At 27.9% G+C, this 23,445-nt stretch overlaps 1 protein-coding gene across 1 annotated transcript; it reads left to right on the top strand.

Annotated features, from left to right (window-relative positions):
- Positions 1-6,194: 6,194 nt before the first annotated feature.
- Positions 6,195-12,568, top strand: LOC149055003 (uncharacterized). Its single transcript, XM_089229488.1, has 2 exons — positions 6,195-7,272; positions 12,480-12,568. The coding sequence occupies exons 1-2, from the start codon at positions 6,195-6,197 to the stop codon at positions 12,566-12,568; spliced, it is 1,167 nt and encodes a 388-aa protein (XP_089085614.1).
- The last annotated feature ends 10,877 nt before the right edge of the window (positions 12,569-23,445 follow it).

The following is a 23,445-nucleotide window of genomic DNA, read 5'->3' on the forward strand; positions in this document are numbered from 1 at the left end:
GACTATGAATTTATTTTGTTTTTCAACTGCTATTGTAGCAATGTTTTAAGATCCTTGTATTAAATTTTGAAACTTTTCTAAAGAACAATTACATTTTTATCGATAGTAATTTAAAAAAAACTAATAATTATCAAAAATTGCATATGCCTGTAAATAGTTCAATTTCAGTCGAAATTTTTTGAAAATTGCATAGTGGATAGAATATACCTACATAAACATTCGGTGTATATTTCATGTATCTACGGTCATTGGTTTTATAGTTACATCAAAAACCAAAATTGATTTTGTCAAAAATTGGTTGAGCGTAATAATTCCAATTTTTTCCTTAATTTTTAGTTTGTTTATTCCGTTTATTTAGAAAAATATTGAGAGTTTTTTACTTTTGGCAACTCAAAGTACCAACTAGATTCACTTTATGTTCTAACGAGGTACTTAAGTCGAAAATCGAAGCACTTTTATTGCCCCAATACATTATGAGAGATGTTAAAAAAAATTTTAAAAAACACACGTAATGCTAATATATATTTCTTCATAACTCCGCTCAGAATCTAAAATGTTTAAAATTAAAACATTATGAATTTTCAACTAAATTTGCAAATGTTGATCATTTTGATGAATTTTATAGAAATTTGAATTAAATGATTTTCAATATCTTTTTAAATGCATCAACTTATGACTTAGAATATCATGTCCATATTAAATTATAAAATATTTAAGTATATGGATAAATATTATTATTATTGTTTTAATAATTAGTTTATAATCTTGTACAATGATGATTAAATATTGATGATAATTAACTTTAAAATAAGTCTACCACAACAATTTGTTCATTATCATCATTAGAAAATACTATTTACTTTTTAAGCCTTTGATTTAACAATTTTAGACAAATTATTAATATTATTATTGTTATTTTTATTTTCCAAAAGAGGGTAAGAAATACTTTTTGTATCTGTTTGTCATTTCATTGATCTTTTTAATACATTTTTTAACGTTATCAAATAATTTTATATAAGGGAAATATTTCTTTCTCAAATTGCTTTCGTTGGTATATTATGAATTATGAAACAAACTTTTTTATAGCAATTTCAACGACTATTTTCCTAAAAATCTAGAATTTTTATAATGATGAATAACAAATATGCATATTATCTATTTATGAGAATTGATTTTCACCTTCAGGAAACCTTCCAACCACATCATAACATATTCTTACCTCAATTTGTTGATGAGGTAAAGGCTGGATTAGACCTTCCCTCAACCTCTAATCATCTTGAATAACATTTCTCGCCCAATGACATCAAACAGGCTATCCTAAAATACTCCTTAAAAAAATCGCCGGGTTACGACCTATTAACGGTAGGAGTAGCTATAGATGCCTCCCCAAAAAAAGCAATAGTTCTGGTAACATATATTTTTAATGCATGCCTGAGACTCTCCTACATTCCGATCCTTTGGAAATTCTCAAAAATTATATTATTTTCTAAACCTGATAAAACCTTGGACGACCCATCCTCATACAGGCCGATAAGTCTCTTGCCCTTCTTATCGAAAATTTTCGAAAGGCTTATCCTCAAATGAATTACTCCATATATTGTCACGAACAATATTCTTCCGAACACTCAGTTTGGATTCAGACCCTCACATAGTACCATTCATCAAGCTCATAGGGTTGTCGATGCAATATCTTTCTCGTTGGAAAAAAAAACTTTACTGTACCTGTGTCTTTCTTGACATATCTCAAACGTTTGACGGGGTTTGGCACGACGGATTACTGTACAAACTCAAAAGTTTTCTTCCCCACCCGCTCTTTCTGCTAATAAAATCTTACTTAACCGATCGTCACTTTCAAGTGAATTATCGCTCTGAATACTCAGAAATAACCAAAATCAATGCTGGAGTCCCACAAGGGCGCATCCTATCTCCAACTCTATTCAATATATATGTCGCCGATCAACCCACCACGCCTCAAACCATGGTGGCTGATTATGCTGACGATAAAGTAATCTTGTCAATTAGTGAAAATCCGGTAGTCGCCTCATCAAACCTGCAACTCCACCTCCACCTAATGTCTAACTGGTACAACAAATGGCGAATCAAAATAAACCAAAACAAATCAAGTCACAATACATTTACTCTCAAGAAGGGCATTTGTCCAACTGTCTCATTAAATAACATCCCAATCCCCACATCGGACACAATAAAATACCTGTGACTCAATCTTGATAAACGACTAACATGGAAAAATCATATACGAACCAAAAGACTGACTCTCAACGCCCGAATGCGCATCCTCATCCCTCTAATAACGAGAAATAATAAAACAAATCAGAAAACCAAACTTCTAATTTACAAAACCCTCCTAAAACCTATTTGGACTTATGGCATTCAGCTCTGGGACTCAGTAAAAAAATCCAATACCAATAAAATCCAAGTATTCCAAAACCTAGCTCTTCGTCGTCTGTCCAATGCACCACCCATACGTCTCTAACCTAACATTGCATAATGATTTTCACTTAAAAACCATCAATGAAGAAGCTCAGTCATTTTACTTGCGCTTCCACACACGACTTCTATCCCACCAAAATCCTCTTATTAAAAACCTCTCCTCTCTAACTCTCCCAGGGAATCCAAGGGGCAGGCTAAAAAGGAAATGGTGCCGTGACCTACTACAATTATAACTTTAAAATTTACTTTGTTCATTGCATGTATATATTCATTTAATCTCAACATGAGAAAATAAAATAAATTTAATAAAAAAATAAATAAATAAATAAATAAAAAATAAATAAAAAATAAAACACAACATAAATATAAATAAATCATGCTAAGTGTTTCCAGTGGGTGGCTTCTTACTCAATTTTCCAAGCCATGTATTCTCTTAACACATAATCTTATTGTACATTTCTTGTATAGATTGTTTATTTCTAATAAATATAAAAAAAAAAATGATTTTCAATATCTTTTTAAATGCAATAATTTATGACTTAAAATATCATATCCATATTAAATTATAAAATATTTTAGTATATGGATAAATATTATTATTATTGTTTTAATAATTTGTTTATAATCTTGTAGAATGAATTCAGGGACGGATTGGGCCATAGGGAAATCGGGAAATTCTCGATGGGCCGCGTACTAAATAGTAAATAGTAGGTAGACGTAAATATAATAAAATAATTAATAAATATTACCATTGATTATAGATTATATTTTATTCAATGATATTACGTAATAACAGTAACAGTCTATAATATAATAACGTAAAACATTGTAAATTGTAATAATACAAGTATACAACGTGTCAACGTCTACAACAGAAACTGAATAATAATATTAATTATCAATAAGTAGTATCAATAACAGCTGTAATCAAAAAATCGACTTCCGTGGATAGTAAAATCTATAAATAATTGGTTATTTGGGTTGTCGTCGATCAGATGGGCCGGCGGGTTGCGGGTAATGACGATGAATATTGAAGATACAAGTCGATGCGGGTCGTTAATATGAATACCTAATAACTAATAAGAATATTTTTATTTGAAATTTATTTTATTTATATTTAAATATCAATCGTTATTCAAAACCTCGATGTCAGCATTCGGCAGTGAGCACAATTTGGTTAATTTTAATAGTTGTGAATTATAAAATAAAATGGAAATGGATGGATCAGACTGTGGTAAAAAACGAAAAGGAGGAGCTGAAAAAATTCGAGACAAAAAGAAAAAAATACTACTTTTAGAAGCAAAGGCTTCTAAAAGCATTAAATCATTTTTCAAGTATCAGAATAGCGAAGTGAGTTTTAGCTGAACTTTGTCATTATAATAATAATATATTAATAATTAAAAATATTAAACTGTTACTGTACAAACTACAAAGTACAATAATTTACAATTTATTTTATTGATAGAGAATGAGAGAAACAACATATTTTGCTAAATACTTAATGCAATAGGTACCTATTTTATTTTTTAATATGAAAATATACATTAAATTATTTTAGTGTGATATTCAACTGATACTTTTAAAAATTATAGATAGTATTTATCTAAAAGTATAAATTATGATCGATTTAATAACTAGGCTGTGCAAATTAATGTTTTTTTTTTAAACTCAGTTTTTAACTTAACTTAAACTTTTTAAATCATTAATACCCATCCTAGTATAATAATTATAGATTTATTTTTAGAGTATTATTAATGAGGATGAAACTACTACAGATGTTGAAGTTGGAACATCTACTTTAGATGAACTAAGTCTTGTAATTTATTGTTGTTCTAATAAAAGTACTATTAAATTATTATATTTAATTACTCATATTTTTCTTATAAAAGTAAATAATATTATTATAACTTATAAGCATGGTCACATAATTGATATATCTTATACTCTTACAAATACTAAAACTGAATGTATAATATTTCTTAACATTTTAATTAAATAGGTTACTGATAGTTGCATTAATAATGTTAGTTTAATAGAGAATGAAACTTTTAATATTGGAAATAAAGATAATGTAAATATTGGCTTGAATGTAATTGAATCTATTGGTCATCAAACAAGTGTTAACAATGAAGTTATACCTAGTAAGTTTTTTTTTAATTTTGGAAACAATTTTAGTTAGCATACAAAGGCACATAGACAAAAATAATATTAATTACAACAATTCTGTGGCTCGGGTCTAAAGGGTCAATCTCACTTTTTGCAATTTTCGACAATAAAGTAATTAATAATATTTTTAATTAAAAATATTTGTAGACATATTATATTACAAATTACAATTTACTAATTTGGGCATTTGGCTCATTATTAGATACCTATAACCTATGTGTCTTTGTGTCTATTGTAGTTTGTAAATTATCAAACTGATCAATGTGTAATTTTTCTAATTTTGGCCCTCTAGATATATTCAAGAAACCTGAAATTACACAGCTTAATCAGTTTTTTAAATATCATCCTCAAAAACCAAAATTAAATGAAGAAATTCCATTTAATTTTCAAAAAGCTTTCTTCAGAAGTAATGGCTCTGAACAAAAATGGTTAACCTACAATAAAAATCCAAAACAATTATTCTGCTATTTGTGTCTTGCATTTTCTTCAGAAAGTAATAATTTTACTAAAGGCTTAGATGTATGGAGTCATACTTATATTCGAATTAATGAACATGATAAAAGCACAGTACATAAAAATTGTGTATCAGCTTTTTTTTCCATTCAAAAAAACATGATATTGGTTCACTACTTTTCTGTGAAAATAAAAAAGAAATAAAAAAAAACCGCGAAATTGTTACAAGAGTGATTGAAGCTGTTAAACTTATAGGAAAACGTGGATTGAGTTATAGGGGAAATCAATTTGAAGCAGCATACACGTTAGATAATCCATTTGTAGACCACGGAAATTTTTTAGAAATCATATTGTTTTTAGCAAAATATGATTTTCAAATGAAAGATCACTTGGAAACCATAATAAAAAAGAGCCGTAAAGCCCACGAAAGTGGTAGTAAAGGAAGAAGAGGACTGGTTACATTTATTTCCAAAACTACAGTTGATTATGTTATTGCTGCAATAAGTCGTTTGATAACAAAATCAATTTTTGATGAAGTTAAAAATGCTAAAATGTATGCAGTTATGCTGGATACTACTCAAGATATTACATCATCGGATCAATGTGCAGTAGTCTTAAGATATGTCGATGACAATGGTGTTCACGAAAGCCTAATTGCAGTTGTTAACTGTTCAGATTCAACAGGTAAAGGCATGCACGATTTATTACAAAATGTTTTACTTTTAAATGATTTGAATGTAAAAAACTGTATTGCCAATACTACCGACGGTGCGGCTAATATGCAAGGGGAGTACAATGGATTCTCAGCATGGCTTAATGAATCATCCCCAAATCAAGTTCATGTTTGGTGTTATAGCCATGTATTAAATCAAATTTTGTCAGATGCTTCCAAATCAACATTGGCTGCTGCATCTCTTTTTAATTTGTATAATAGTTTAGCGGTGTTTTTCAAAGATTCACATAAGCGTATGAGAGTTTGGGCAGAACAATGCCATAGTCTACATCAACGCTTACAAAGTATTGGTGAAACAAGATGGTGGAGTAAAGAAGTTGCACTTGTTAAAATATTTGGATCAACCGAAGGTCCATGTAAGAGCAATGCACTATAATATATTGATGTTTTAATGGCTTTATATGATATTCTAAACGATGAAAAATCCACACCAGATATAAGGGTCAAAGCTGAAACTATGAAAAATACATTATTGAATTTTTCTACAATTCTGACTGCATATATATATATTAGAATTTTTAGTATTACAGGTCCTTTATCGAGATATCTGCAATCAAAATCAATGGATTTAATTACAGCTCAGAACCTAGTTGATGGAGCACTTGAACATTTAAAAAAAGTTCAAAGAAATATGGAATGGGTAAAATTATCTGCAGAGTCATTTGTTATTTGGGCTAATACTGAGTTAGATTTACAATTTAATGATGATAGTCCTAAAACTGTAAATGAAATATTACCCAATATAAGAACCAGAAAGAAAAAAATGTTACCAGGTGAGATTAGTAATGATATGGTACATGAGGATCCTTTAAAGAAGTTTGAAATAGAAGTTCATAACAGAATATTAGATATAGTTGTTGAGAGTATTAACAAAAGATTTATAAAACACAGAAAATTGTATAATGACTTATCATGTTTGTCACCAAGTTATTTTTCGTATGTAATTCAAAATGGTTTGCCTGATCAAGCATTGACTACTTTGTGTGATAAGTTAAAAAGTTTGAATTCAAATATAACCTACAACGGTCTAAAGGATGAGTTAATACATTTTGCAAAAAATTGGGACAAGTTAAAGAAAAGTCTTGCTGAATCATTTGTTACTTCATACTCTTTGGAGCTAACACAAGATGAAGAAGATGACATTGAATCTAAAATAAATCCTGAATCACAAACTATGGCTTGCAAGAGTTGCAAAAACTGTGTTGTTTGTTGCTATAACATTTTACAAAAATATAATTTATATTGTGATGCATATGCTAATTTATTTTTGGCATACAAATATGTACTTACTCTACCATCAACCCAAGTATCATGTGAAAGATCTTTTTCTTTCTTAAAAAATATTAAATCAAGACTTCGTAGTCAGCTTTCGGATCCCAAACTAGAAGCTTTCATGTTAATGGCCATCGAAAAACAGAAATTAACACTATTGGATTCAGATAAAATAATAGAAGAATTACAAAAAGAGAGTTTACTTTTAAAAAAAAATCTGTCATTGTAAATTAAACCATTTTATTTATTCAAATAAAAAATAATTACTAACATTTTATTATGTAACATTTATATGTAGGTAATACTATTGTTATTCCATTATTATTATTTTTATTATTACATTTTATTGTTAAAGGTTGATTTTATAATAACACTGATTACAGTAGACTACTCTTAAAAATACTAAAAAAAATTACTATCTTCAGTATGGTAGGTACACTTGCCAGTTGCCCCCAATCTCCTAACAAATGGTGGGCCGGTAAAAAAGTATTTTCCCGGGCTGGTCTGAAATTCCAATCCGTCCCTGAGAATGATGATTAAATATTGATGATAATTAACTTTAAAATAATTCTACCACAACAATTTGTTCATTATCATCATTAGAAAATACTTTTTACTTTTTAAGCCTTTGATTTAACAATTTTAGACAAATTATTAATATTATTATTTTTATTTTCCAAAAGACGGTAAGAAATACTTTTCGTATCTGTTTGACATTTCATTGATCTCTTTAATACATTTTTTAACGTTACTAAATAGTTTTAAATGAGGGATATATTTCTTTCTCAAATTTGATTTGTTGGTCTATTGAGAATTATAAAATAAACATTTTGAAACATATGATGTCATAATTAAAATTTTAATCCTTGTAAAAAAAATCTGAGACTATGTATTTCTTTTGTTGTTCAACTGCTATTGTAAAAACATGTTAGGCGCCTTGTATTAAATTTTCAAATCTTAGATATAAAAGGAACATTTTTTATGAATTTCTAGCATAAAATAATTTACGAATTTTCGTGATTTTTACGTATGCTGTCAAAATTCACACTTTGAATGCTTATTAAACAAAACTGAGACCATGGATTTATTTTTTTTTTTCAACTACTATTGTCACAATGTGTATAGAGCCTTGTATTAGGTAAATTCTCAAACTTTTCTACTGAACTATTACATTCTTATCGATAGTAATTTTTAAAAAAAAACTAATAATGATCGAATATTGAATATGCCTATAAATAGTTCAACTTAAGTCAAATTTTTTTGAAAATTACAAAGTGGATAGAATATACCTACATAAACATTCGGTGAATATCTCATGTATCTACGGTCATTGGTTTTAAAGTTACATTAAAAACCAAAATTGATTTTGTCAAAAAGTGGTTGAGCGTAAAAATTCCGATTTTTTCCTTAATTTTTAGTTTATTTATTCCGTTTATTTAGAAAAATATTGAGAGTTTTTTAGTTTTGGCAAATCAAAGTACCAACTAGATTCACTTTATGTTCTAACGAGGTACTTAAGACAAAAATCGAAGCACTTTTATTGCCCCAAAACATGATGAGAGATGTTAAAAAAAATTTTAAAAAACACACATAATGGTAATATATATTCCTTCATAACTCCGCTCAGAATCTAAATTTGCAAATTTAAAATTCATAAAATAAAAATTCACGAAAATTTGTTGAGAACAAATGAAAAAATGACTGGCGATGGACATTCCCAATTTCTTATTTTCGTCATACCATAAATGCATAACGAAATTTCGTTATGTAAAAAAAATTTTAATTCTGTTTAACAATTAAGCACATTAAACTACTCCAAGAGAAAATTAACATTAGGTATGTCTGGATTCTCGAACTAGTCCAAAATTACTATTGTACGTGTCAAGATATCGTTTTACTTATTTAGAAAGGTAGTTTTATTTAAGTAATTGATTTCACTGTACCGTAATATAATACAATATGATAAATTAGTTATTAAAATTAGAATACATTTTATAACAATTTTAATGACTATTTTTCATTAAATCTAGAATTTTTATAATTATGAATAGCAAATATGCATATTATCTAGGTATTTAGGAAAAATGTATATACTTAAAGAGTTGTAACGTTGTAAGTTAATTAAACATTATTGTTTTCAGCCCCTGCTGGTACGTATTATCAATATATATTTTTTGCTCATACTACAAGAACAACCTAAGTTGTTTTCTGTTAAACAATCATTTAAAATGTGAGACTCTGATAAGAACGAGGATAGTATGATCATCTATTTGGAAACACTAAAAATAATTATATTTTTCACATTTAGGGTAATTTGTCAATAAAACATTACACCTAGTTAGTTTAATTGATGATAAAATTAAAATTACCTTAAACAATTGTTCAATGTAGGTACTTGAGAGTTGAGATAAATTAACAAAAAACAAAGTAAGACATGATTATTGTGGTGTTCAAAATTTTAGAAAAATGGTAAACATATTTTTCCATATTTTATTCACTTTAAATGCAAGAAAATGTTAAATGTATTATAAATCTACTAATTCAGAAGATGTGATGAATATAGCATGGATGTATATCGTGATTGCTGATATAGCTAGTAGTTTGTGATAAAACTGGAGCTCAATATTAAAGATCGATGAAAAATCTGAATGATTAGCCTAATCTATCAATTGTATTGAGATCTATAAATATTAAAATTGAATTGGTTAAATTATTAAATGAAAAATTAACAGGGTATGATGAGCTTTAAACCAATACAGACAGTATGTTGAATGGTGTTAACAGGATTGTTGTATGAATAGTATATGGGCACTATTAATCAATCAAATGTTTTGAAAATTTCATTGTGTATTGTAAAATGCATTTATATAATATTATTACGTCTATGTTTCCAGAATCTATGAAAGAAATAATATTTAAAAATAATATTATTCAACAGACAAAATATCAGTTAGTTTGGGATGTTGTATACAATTTTTTTCAAGTTTATTGACTGAACCCAAAGTTGTTCTTTTACACTAAAAATTAATTGTCAACAAAATTTGAACTACATTCAAATATTTTATTGTTATTACTATTAGTTAGTAAATTTATTAGAAATCTTGTATTAAAAAAAAAAAAAAAGAAAAACGTTTAAACTTAAAACTTTATGAATTTTCAACTAAATTTGCAAATTTTGACCATTTTGATGAATTTTAACTAAATGATTTTCAATATCTTTTTAAATGTAATAACTTTTGACTTAAAATATCATATCCATATTAAATTATAAAATATTATTATTTTTGTTTTAATAATAAGTTTATAATCTTGTACAATGATGATTAAATATTGATGATAATTAACTTTAAAATAAGTCTACCACAACAATTTGTTCATTATCATCATTAGAAAATACTATTTACTTTTTAAGCCTTTGATTTAACAATTTTAGACAAATTATTAATATTATTATTGTTATTTTTATTTTCCAAAAGACGGTAAGAAATACTTTTCGTATCTGTTTGTCATTTCATTGATCTTTTTAATACATTTTTTTAACGTTACTAAATAATTTTAAATAAGGGATATATTTCTTTCTCAAATTTGTTTTGTTGGTCTATTGGGAATTATAAAATAAACTTTTTTATAGCAATTTCAATGACTATTTTTCTTAAAATCTTGAAGTTTTATAATTATGAATAGCAAATATGCATATTATTTATTTAGGAAAAATGTATATACTTAAAGAGTTGTAAGTTAATTAAACATTATTGTTTTCAGCCCCTGCTGGTACGTATTATCAATATATATTTTTTGCTCATACTACAAGAACAACCTAAGTTGTTTTCTGTTAAACAATCATTTAAAATGTGAGACTCTGATAAGAACGAGGATAGTATGATCATCTATTTGGAAACACTAAAAATAATTATATTTTTCACATTTAGGGTAATTTGTCAATAAAACATTACACCTAGTTAGTTTAATTGATGATAAAATTAAAATTACCTTAAACAATTATTCAATGTAGGTGCTTGAGATAAATTAACAAAAAACTATCAATTTTATTGACATCTTGAATATATTCTGCAATTACTTGAACTGTTTATAGAGTTATTCAGATTCCTGGTTTTTTTTATTTTTTTTTTTTTATTGATGTTTAATTTCTGTGAGATCCATTATAATACGTTGTTGTAATGTAATTTATAAATACAGACAGTATGTTTAATGATGTTAATAGGGTTGTAGTATACTAGTATGATTAGTATATGGGCACTATTAATCAATCAAATGTTTTGAAAATTCTATTGTGCATTGTAAAATGCATTAATATAATATTATAATGTCTAAGTTTCCAGAATCCATGAATAAAATAAAATTTAAAAATTTAAAATACTAAAAATTAATTGTCAACAAAGTTTAAACTACATACAAATATTTTATTATTATTACTATTAGTTAGTAAATTTATTAGAAATCATGTATCAAAAAAAAAAAAAATGTTTAAACTTAAAACTTTATGAATTTTCAACTAAATTTGCAATTTTAATCATTTTGATGAATTTTATACAAATTTTAACTAAATGATTTTCAATATCTTTTTAAATGCAATAACTTAAGACTTAAAATATCATTTCCATATTAAATTATAAAATATTTCAGTATATGGATAAATATTATCATTTTTGTTTTACTAATTAGTTTATAATCATATATATATTATAATAATGATTGAATATTGATGATAAGTGATAATTAACTAAATAAGTTTACCACAACAATTTGCTCATTATCATCATTTGACAATACTTTTTTCTTCTTAATCCTTTATTGTAATAAAAAGATTGATTTTATAATAATGATAAATATAGAAATCTGTAAGTTATTTAAACATTACTGTTTACAGTAGATGATCGTACGTATTATTTATATATTTTTTGTTACATTTTTTGTTGCATCATTTAAAATGTGAGATTCTGATATGAACTAGGATAGTATATTATAATCTGTTTTGAAACACTTAAAATAATTCTATTTGTCACATTTAATAAGGAAATTGTATATGTATGGATGTGAAATTGGTGATACAACTCACATTACCAATACCTACTTGATATTTAAAATTTTTATTTTTCTGTATAATTGTATAAACGGAAGCCCACGCATTTAAGGGCAAGTGTGGACTGTATGTTCGAAGCTCTTTTGGTGACTGCCCGTGGTTGGCGGCAGTCGGTACCTCCGCATGCAATTTCATATTATATTATCATCTTATATTTAGATCGCCGATACTTTATCGTGATAAGTACCCACCGCGCTGTAGTATCGAACAGTATAAATAACTTTATTTTTTTTTTTAATCATAACATTACATGAATATTTTTTAATTATACTTATAAATTTTTACTGTTTATTTTCTTTCCAGTTCCAATAAGTAAGTCAATTTTATTTTTAGTAATGTTGAACACTGAAATTGTTGGTGTTCAATTTGGAGCAGTTAGTTTACACAACTGACATTCCAACTACCAACTACTCAATGATAGCTATGTTTGCCGATGATACAACAATACTGACAACTGATGAAGACCATTAGACTGCGACTGATCAACTTCGACGAACACTTAACAACGTCTCCGATTGGACTAAGCGTTGGAAAATCAAAATTAACAATGACAAATCGGTACACGTAAATTATACTTTGCGTAAAAGTGTATACTACCCAGTATGGTTGGATCAGCAGATTATCCCACAGAACGATTCTGCAAAATACCTAGGAATGCAACTCGATTCACGATTAAATTGGAAACATGTTTGCCAGAAAAACTACAAATTAAACTGAAATTGAGGAAATTTTATTGGCTGATCGGTAGACACTCTAAATTAGATCTCACATGCAAACGTCTTTTGTATGTAGCGATAATTAAACCAATATGGACCTATGGAATACAGCTGTGGGCAGTGGCGGATTTAAGGAAAAAAGCCCAGACGGCATACGATATAAAGGGCCCAAGAACAGTGTTGTGCTTAGATATTTTTTTTGTATCTAGATATAGATGAGATATATGAACTCAAAATATATCTAGAAAGAGATAGATAATGATAAATTAAAATATATCTAGGTATAGATACAGATAAAATCAATTTTATCTAGATTAAAATGAGATGATTTTTTAGAAATGTTATTCTTAAAACATGAATTTGTTAAATTTTATTTTTTATATTTGGTTTGTAGAAAATATTAATACAATTATGAGTTATGACTATATATCTCAATACTCAATTGTGATGGTATGATACTTTTTCCATAGGCAATGAATAATAATAAATGAAATATTTATAACTTGCAGACTGCAGTAGTTAATTAATAAAGGTTGTTGGTGAATGGTGAGTGGACCGAGTGGAGCTGGTGGTTTATTCTTATTAGTTATTGGTATTTTTAAACTATTATAATACCAATATTCCCACTTTCCAGTACTATCGTCTATCAGGTTATTCTTAGACCTTCAACTTGAAATTATTTAATATTATTATATAAAGCTTATCTATTGTCGTCTATCGACGATCAACGATACACTATTATTATTATTAATTTCTTAAAAGTGGTGTACATTAGCGACAAATGACAATAATAATTCTAGGTACCTAAATATATACGTATAATTCATTATAAAACATATTATACAATTTTAAAAATAATATCAGAAAATATGATGTTCGTATATTTTTCAGACTACGTATCGTGAACAATCTAGATAAATTAAATTAGATGACGAAGTTTTCTATCTTAGATGACAGATACCAATTGTGTAATTTATCTAGATAAGGTATCTAGATACATTTATCTAACTAAATTTAGCTATTGCACAACACTGCCCAAGAATTATGAATTGTATATACTAACTACTGAGAGACTCCCTCTTAAAACACTGTTAAACTAGATAGGTATTGAAACAAAATAGAAAATAAATACATTTATTTAAATCGTACAAACTGGATATAATTTCTAAATAACCTTATCAAAATTATCATTAAATTTGAACAAGAAAAATGTATATTGTTAAAAACATAGTATCTTACTTATGTAATTCGGTAATTTAAGTAATTGTAAATTGTCTTCTGGCTTTCTGTTCAGCAAATATTTCAATAGTTGTGTCTAGATTTATTTTATTTGATTCTGATCTTTCGATAAAAAGTATACTGTATTCATTTAATATTTTTTTACATAAAATGGCACGACGATGTTCTTTGATTCTTTTTAAAAAACTCATTACTGGTTCCGCACTTGCCGTACTAACAAGGAGCGTAAGAAATAATCTAATAAGACTGCTACATTCTGGAAAACAATCTATCAAATTTTTATAAACGATAAATTCTAAGTAATTCGGTGGAATGTCATTAATAAAATCGTTATTTTGAGAAAAATATAAATCAATAAAACTAATTAACTCATATTTCGGATCAGTTGTAAAGAAATCAGCGTATTTTTCAATCAAAATACCGACACTGATATCTAAATTACCTTCATTCAGCTTTTGTAAATTTTCAGGCATCAAAAATCCCAAAACTTCGTTGATCTCTTTAAAACCTGTAGCACGTCCTTGTAATTCACTGCAGATTGTATCAAAAACTTTATAATAACTGATTCTATGTTTATCAGATGTTTCCAAAGAAGAATCAGTAGCTTTTCACCAACCATTTTCTTAATTCGCCGATTTCTCATTGTTGGAAAGTCAGCATGATCCAAATCCATTTTTTCCAATTTGTTTTTGTTTTCATCATGGAATTATTGTAAGATTTTTCGTTTCTGAGATTTTTTAGATTTGTTAATGCTGTTGAAATACAATTTTGAGCCATTATTAAATCAATTTCTTTTTTTTTTATAGTTGTTGCGCGGAATTGATTATATCAAGCACTGAATGCCACCATAACAAATTTAAAAATAATAACCAATTATTTGATGATAGTAATGTCTGAGCAGCCATAACATCCAGATGCTCCAACTCTTGATATCTCATTTTCCAGGCAGTCTACGATGCACTTAAAATTTTGAATTAAGGCTTCCACAGCTTTTAATCGTGACAAGCTGCCACCTAACGAGCTTTACTCAAACTTTTTATATGGAGTTCCCTTATCCCTTGGATTATCATTTTGAGCGTCAAGTGCATCATTTTCTATTTGTTCATTGAACATCTGCTGCGATACGGCATGGCGATAACGTCGTTAAATACCCACCAAACAATATAAATAAAAATAGTTAATGATGCCGGTGAACGGTGTGTATTTGACAGTATAATATTGGCATCATAAGTCATGTGACCAATTTATAACACTACACAGTATTATTATTACTGATTTCTTATTATTATTACCTGATGTCTTAAAATCTAAAACTTCACAAACAGAAATGACCATTGACTAATTATATTTTAATTTTTTTGTTGAAATGAAATTTATGAAGACTGAAGACTGGGTGCGGGGCCCAGGGGCCTTTTTGGGTAGTGGCCCAGGCGGCAAATGTCCATTTTTTTCCAGTTAAATCCGCCACTGGCTGTGGGGTTGTGCCAGTCAGTCCAATATTGAGATTATCCAACGTCGCCAAAACATTGCTTTCCGTACTATTGTCGCAGCATACCGGTACGATAAAAATTACATTATTCACCGAGATTTGATGATGACCTCCGTCCAGGAGGAGATTACCATGTTTGTCAGAAAACACGAGAAAAGACTAGATAAACACACCAATCTAGCAGAAATTCAACTACTTTATAATTCTCAAGACATTATAAGCGTCTCAAACACCGAAGACCATATGACTTAGACATTAAGTATAAATTATTAGACTAAGGCTGGGACCTCTCTACTGGGAATTATAACCCAAACATGATTTTTTGTATATATTTACTAAATATTTATTCATTAATTTATTAATATTAATATTTAATATTTATGTACACCTCTTAAATGCATTGTTAAAGATCAGTGTCGGTGCGCTATCGATACGTGGTACACCGTTACCTAGTCTAAAAGTTGCCGTGACATCCTTCCAATGTACGTTAATACCGGTTAGGTTAGTCTCGAGTGGCAGGTAGCCTATACGGGTAATTACCGATAGTGCACAATACATTGCCGACGTGCTCACAAAATATAATAATATATTAGGTACACAATGATAATAAAATATATTACCACAGTAATAATTTATTTTTATACGATATATTAGATAAATCTTAAAATTGTGCATAGTTTATTCCAATATTAATATTATATTTAATCGTATTTAGATACTTATTTAAATTTTATTTTGGATATGTACATTTAATTTTCTGGATACTTAAAAAAAGTATTATCCATTACTTATTTATTTTTATATTGCATTTATGACTTAGGCGATATTATTAAGTATTCAATATTATGATACATATTATTATGCTGAACTCTACTATTACCGATCGGTGCTTGCTTTTGGAAAATCTGCAGCCATGTTATAGACTCTGGGTAGTTTAAGTTAGTTTCTTTAAAAACAAAACATGATTTGCTGTATCTGTATATTATAAAGATTCCCAAGATAATTAAAGAAATCCAGATTATTATTTTTTATAGCAACTATTATGAATATAGAATATTATATAATTAACATAATTAACAACGACAATATGTATTTTGTTACAGATGAAAAAAGTAATAATTAATTTTTTTTTTAACATTTACTTTATTTTTACAAAGTTTTTCATCATGAGAAGTAGAGGTTAAAATCTATTTGAATAATAGAGGGGTAACATTTTTAACATAAATGACTAAATAAGTTAATTATATCCCTCCCTTACCACACAACAAAAACCACCTGCTGTGATGAGAAGTAAGGAAAGAATGTACCTATGAATTTTACACCGATCGACATCCGTCGATCATTATTGCCTATTAACTCCAAACAGATTCCGAAAAATGAAGTAAATTTATTTTAGGATGTCTAGAACAACCATTTGGAAGTTAGAGGTTAATACATTTTTTATGAATAAAGCAATAACGATACATAGTGTACAAATAAATACTAATAAAGTCTCAACCAATAAAACTGTTTTGGATCAATCATTTGATATGATGGAGTGGAATGTTAACTTGTCTTTACAACAGTGGCGCAAATAGGGGGGGGGGCTTTAAGGGAGCTTCCCCCCTCAAAAATATATTATGTGTATTAATCTTAATTAACTTTATTTTATCCAGTGATTAGACATTTTTTCTTTACAATTCTTTACTTCGACATTTTCTGCTATGCGACGTATTAAAACATGGTGGCGTACTTGTATGAATCAAGATAGATTTAGTAGTAAATGTATTTTGAATATAGAAAATGACATTAGTATCAATAATGAAGACATTTTAAATATTTTTGAAAAAACTGAAAGACGTATACAATTACATTAAAATATATACCTACCTATTTATTTATATATGTTCAATTGTGTTACTTATTTAACCACAAATAATATAATATTATATCGATAACATACCATATTATTACCACAATAATATCAAGTCTGAATAGAGTGTTTATGTATATCTAAAATTTTAAATCCAAGGAGCCTGTGATGGGTCCCAAACATGAACTAAGATATACTAAGGAATATCTATTATTTCCTACCACATGAAAGGGTTTCATTCATTTGGGTGAATAACCCATAATTTACCTGAGTAAAGCATTTATTATTTGGGCGAGAAATTGATTGATCGTTTAGGCGAATTTATAAATTATTGAATAATAGGGAAGTAACATACCTACGTCTACAATAATTTTTATAATATTTACTACAACTAAAAATTATTATTACATCGTTTCGGCTGATTGGTATTTATACGTCAATTTACAAATATAGATAGTGAATGATAATTTGTTAGATTGTACTATGACGTGTGGGTTTTCATTTTTTGCCCATGTCTAATCTAATCAGATACTGAAGTGAGACATTTTATTTAAATTTTAAAATTTGGTTAATGTAATAAATATTATATATATATATGATAATATAATACATTTTTAACCATACCAGTTAGAGTTAACTGAGAGTCCTAAAAATGGGAAGGAAAACCTATTAGTCTATATTAATGTTTATAAATATATATTTTATAGCTCGCCCAAACGGTGTATTAGATAAATATTAGGGGTCCTTGTAAACTTCGCCCAAATGATATGTATAAATTCGCCCAAACGACATGTTATTTTGGGTCATTCGCCAAAATGAAAGCCCCCGCCTGAAATCGCAGGGGTGCTGGTACATACCCTGCACCCCCGATGGACACGCCTATGATTATATATATTGTTTTGTATAATTTTATTGAACTATATAGTACCTGTATACTGCCGATTCAGTGTAGTTGATTAATAGACAATATTCAAGCTGGAAACTTTCGAACCACACGTGCGATCGTGCCGGATCCAGCTCCAAGATGGAATATTAAAAAAAAAAAAAATGCTTAATTGAGTCTTCGCGACAAAAACTGAGGCGGTTCCGATGTAGCTGATCCACTCAAGTCTCCGTCAACAACCGTTATTGCTGCAGACGAGGTCGAAGTGGCACGAACATACACAAAAGTATACTGAAATTGCGACGCATCGAATGCCGATCATGGTCGACCAACGCGATATAAAGTTGACAACAGTGAAATAAAAAAATAACACGTGCTCAACAGAACGGCACCTCCATTACACGGTGAGCAACGCGACGCTGTTCCGTACAACGGTCTGAATAAAAAGTATACTGTCTCACACTTTTTCGGGGGTCAGTAGACAACTGTCAGAAAGGGGGATGGGACGCCTTTGGATCTATCGTGGGCAAAGGTCTCCCAATTTCGGACGGCGCGATAGGAAAGGTTCCCGTTGATAATATATCTTAAACATAAGTTTTAAGTACAATATCAGTAGGTACATATTATGAAATACGATTGCGAACGCACCTTTTCTTGTATCACGATTTAGAACGTTTTTACCTGCCTTTTTCGGTACAGCGTTGCCAGATTCGTTGTTAGTAAATTATATTTAAATTATAAAAAAAAATTTAATATCATATATTATTTTAAGTCAGTTTTAAAACCCCCACCCTCCAACACGCGCAATGTTTTAAGTTTTAAAACAAACACAGGCACAAACTTTGACAATAATAAATTCTATTGAAAACAAAGTATGTAATCCTATGGCCAACAAAGATAAATCTAAAATTGAATCAATATTAAAAAATTTAAATGATTATAAAATCCATAAGAATCTAATTTTATATTTATAAAAAATTGAAAACTCCTAGGTACCTAGGAAAAAATTTAAATATAAAATTAAAAACAATTTAAATTTTTTAAATTTACTTGTGTATTCATTTGCTTGTAACTTATTAAACATTATTGAACAATATTATTAATATTCATATAGAATTTTTTTTTAATCAATCGACATTTTAACCATTACCTATTATTTTGTATAATTTTATTTTAGTTTGTAACGTAGTTATAATGTCACATTATGTTATTTATACATAATATATATATGTATGTATATATATATATATATATTGAAATATATATATGTATATATATATATATATATATATATATATATTGAAGCAATCGTGTTATACCCGTATCTCAATCGTTATCTTAATCGACCGGGATATGGGCAATAATTTTATAAAATTCTAATACAATAATAAATTACCATTTTATTATACCTATAAACTGCATGTTGAGTAAAGGCACATAAATAATTACATTTATATTTTATATTATGTACCAATCATTTTAAATTAAAAATTAGAATTTTAATTATTTGACCTAAACACAAACGGGAACCATTTCGGCTCAACTAATAAAACACCTTTTTCAAACGGAAACCAACTCGGTTACTCCCGTACTGCAAACGATGAAACCAAACCAATACAAACGCAGCATAAAGAAAGCCTTTTGTTGGCTGTAGCCCATAAGCGCAAAATATAACCCAAACGCAACATAAAAGCGCAAAAAAAATTACATTTTTAATAACCCATAAGCGCAAATTAATTTTATAAAAAAAAGTGTATTTTATTAAAATCATATAGTTAAAAACATATAATTAAAATCATACAGTTACTATGCTATTCGTGATTATAAAATGTTTATTTAAATATAAAAATATATAAATAATTATAAAAATTGAGGTGCGTTTCGCCAGCACTGCCACTTTCGAATTTTAATGTCAAACATCGACAGTATTATGTACTTTTTTTTGTACAATTTTGTACAACTAAAATTAAATTTTGTACACCCCCCCCCCCCCAAACACGACCAAAACCGTTTTTCCTATGCGCGTGCTGGGGAAACGTTTCCCCAGCACTGCCAATGTCGAAAATCTAAAAAATTCAATTTTAAACTGTACAGTATTATGTACTTTTTTTCGTACAATTTTGTACAACTAAAATTAAATTTTGTACACCCCCCCAAACACGACCAAAACCGTTTTTCCTATGCGCATGCTGGGGAAACGTTTCCCCAAATTATCTTAGATAGAAATTCATAAAAGTTTTTCTTTTTAGATCTAAGATTTGAAAATTTAATACAAGGCTCCTGTCATATTTTTACAATAGCATTTGAAAAATAAAAGAAATATATAGCCACAATTTTTTTTTACATGCATTCAAATTTTAATTTCGACAACATGTAAAAATCACGAAAATTCGTAAATTATTTTATCCTAGAAATTCATACAAAATTTTCCTTTAATTGAGTATTAACCAAATTATAAATGTTTAAACAGCCAAAGTCCTAATATTCACATAAAAGTACAGAGTAGTCGGCGGCGGCGATTATAACGTCATGCAATATTTATCCATTTTTGGTTTAACGTAAAATAACTGCTAATGAGCTTATTTTTTTCGAATGGACTAATTAAATGTATTTAAAAGTAACTCATAATCTGTCTATTCGTATAATTATATCACATTTTGGTTTAATATTAATGAAATAATAACAATTATATTATAAATTATAATGCACCACAGTCATAGCACATAAGAGTACTGATTGATAATAATATTATGCGAGTCTTCACTCACTTCTAGTTTTAGCTACGAGTTAAAACTAAAATAGCCAGTTTAGACGTAAAAAATCTATAGGTATTTGATGTCACGATTAAAACAATATTACAAACGTTTACTGCAGTGAATACAATATGGTAAATTCGTAATATAATTTATTTAAGTGTTATTTTTTTCTAAAAGATTAAGCCAAAATGAGATATAATTATACGAATGGAAAGATTATGAGGTACTCTTAAATATATGTTATTAGTTCAGTCGAAAGAAAATAAGTTCATTAATAGTTATTTAATTATTTTAAGTTAAACCAAAAATTAATAAATATTGCCGTGTATTATAATATTATATGGCCGCCGCCGCGGCGAACGAATCCGTAACGTCACCCGCAATGTCAAAATTTAACGTAACTAGCGAAAAAATAATCATAAACGAATTTTAGTTGTATCATTACCTTAGTTAGATTATATTCTATTTTTTATGGTAATAAAATAATTATAAATAAATATAAAAATATATAAAAAAAAATTATTATCAGTTGTATTGTCCTTTAAACAATCTTAAAATAATTGTAATACTTACTGTTTTTGTCCAGTATTATTTCATTTTTAAATTTGATTATTTCACTGTCTATAACATTATTGATGAGTTTAGGTTTTCTTCCTCTAGTTTCTTCCGCCATTATAAAATCTATTATTTTAAGTTAATAAAATACATTTTACAGCATAATAATACTATGATTATAATATTTGTAACTCTATAAGTTAAATAAATACGTAATAATATAAATAATTCTTACCTTATTACGTCCAATTTAAATTAAACAACAAAATAGTATAAGTAATTATTATTGATTCGGTGACAACAATAAAATTAATCAGTGTCAACCGTTTGAATCAACTGATTCGATTGTTAAAAACAATATTAATTTTTATTTTTGTGAATGATCATCTATAACCATCTATTATTAAATAACATGGTTTACAATGTTCGAACAAGCTTCTTGGGTTTTTCCATTTTGAAGTATTGATATTTGCATTCAGCCACCATATACTATGGAAAGATGTAGTGCGGGGAAGACTAATTTTAATTACAACAGGCACAATATTTCATTTACTGATATTATTCGGTTATTATTAACATTTTGTCACTTTATTTTGGTCTTAAACTATATAAGATATTAATAATACGCACAGTATAAAATGTGATGACTTTCGTTAAACGCATAGTTCGTAATAATATTATGTCTATGATAAAAAGCATATTTTTTATAAGACTATAATAGTTACTCGTAGATATATAAATGAGCACTATGCGTACCTATATATTATACTGCATTATAATATGCATGGGTAATACAATTTTAGACCGTTTTAATAATTGATATAAAAAATTGAAAAACTGTTTTGTCATTCAATTAAAATATACACAAGTGTAGTACATAATAGTATGCGTATACAAAATTGTACAAATAAAAGTACATAATACTGTACAGTTTAAAATTGAATTTTTTAGATTTTCGACATTGGCAGTGCTGGGGAAACGTTTCCCCAGCACGCGCATAGGAAAAACGGTTTTGGTCGTTTTTGGGGGGGTGTACAAAATTTAATTTTAGTTGTACAAAATTGTACAAAAAAAAGTACATAATACTGTCGATGTTTGACATTAAAATTCGAAAGTGGCAGTGCTGGCGAAACGCACCTTAAAAATTGTACTTATTTAATTTAATAGCAACAACTAATAGATGTTTTGTTTAAGATCAATAAAAAAAATAAATAATTAAGTATCTTAATATTAAATTTAAAATTTGAAGTCCACAGTTTTAAAGTAATCCAATCTTGAAATATTTTTTTCTATGTATAAGTTCCATGCTTTTATATCGGAATTGACTTTAGAGCTGCGTTTTGTAGTCTTTCGTCTATTTGATTGCATTTTTAAGTAAACTCCTGTCTGGTGTTGTTTGAGCACTTCGATAAAATTATAAATAGGTGGGTGTGGGTTATAAAATTGATCTTTCAAATGACGGTGGTATGATTCTGGACCATTAGTAGTCCTTGGCTCGTTCGAAAGTGGCTCAGGGCTCAGCCCACAGGTGCGATAGATATCTGCTGTCATTTTCAATAAACTTTGCCAAAATATAATCGGAAAACTTTGATACCTTATAATTGTCAGGAGCAATAGAAAATAGTTCATAGAACGCATCAGAAATTTTAGTAGAATGTGAAAACGACAATCCAAAGAAATACTTTAACCAATTTGAAATTTCTAATTCATTTTTGACGTGTTCAATTTTAAGTCCCAATTTTCCAATTTGTCTGTACCAAGCTTGTCCTAGGTGAAACT

This window comes from Diuraphis noxia, unplaced genomic scaffold (genome assembly GCF_037042655.1).
Source record: "Diuraphis noxia isolate RWA-SAM2 unplaced genomic scaffold, SU_Dnox_SAM2 contig0005, whole genome shotgun sequence".
NCBI classification, from domain to species: domain Eukaryota; kingdom Metazoa; phylum Arthropoda; class Insecta; order Hemiptera; family Aphididae; genus Diuraphis; species Diuraphis noxia.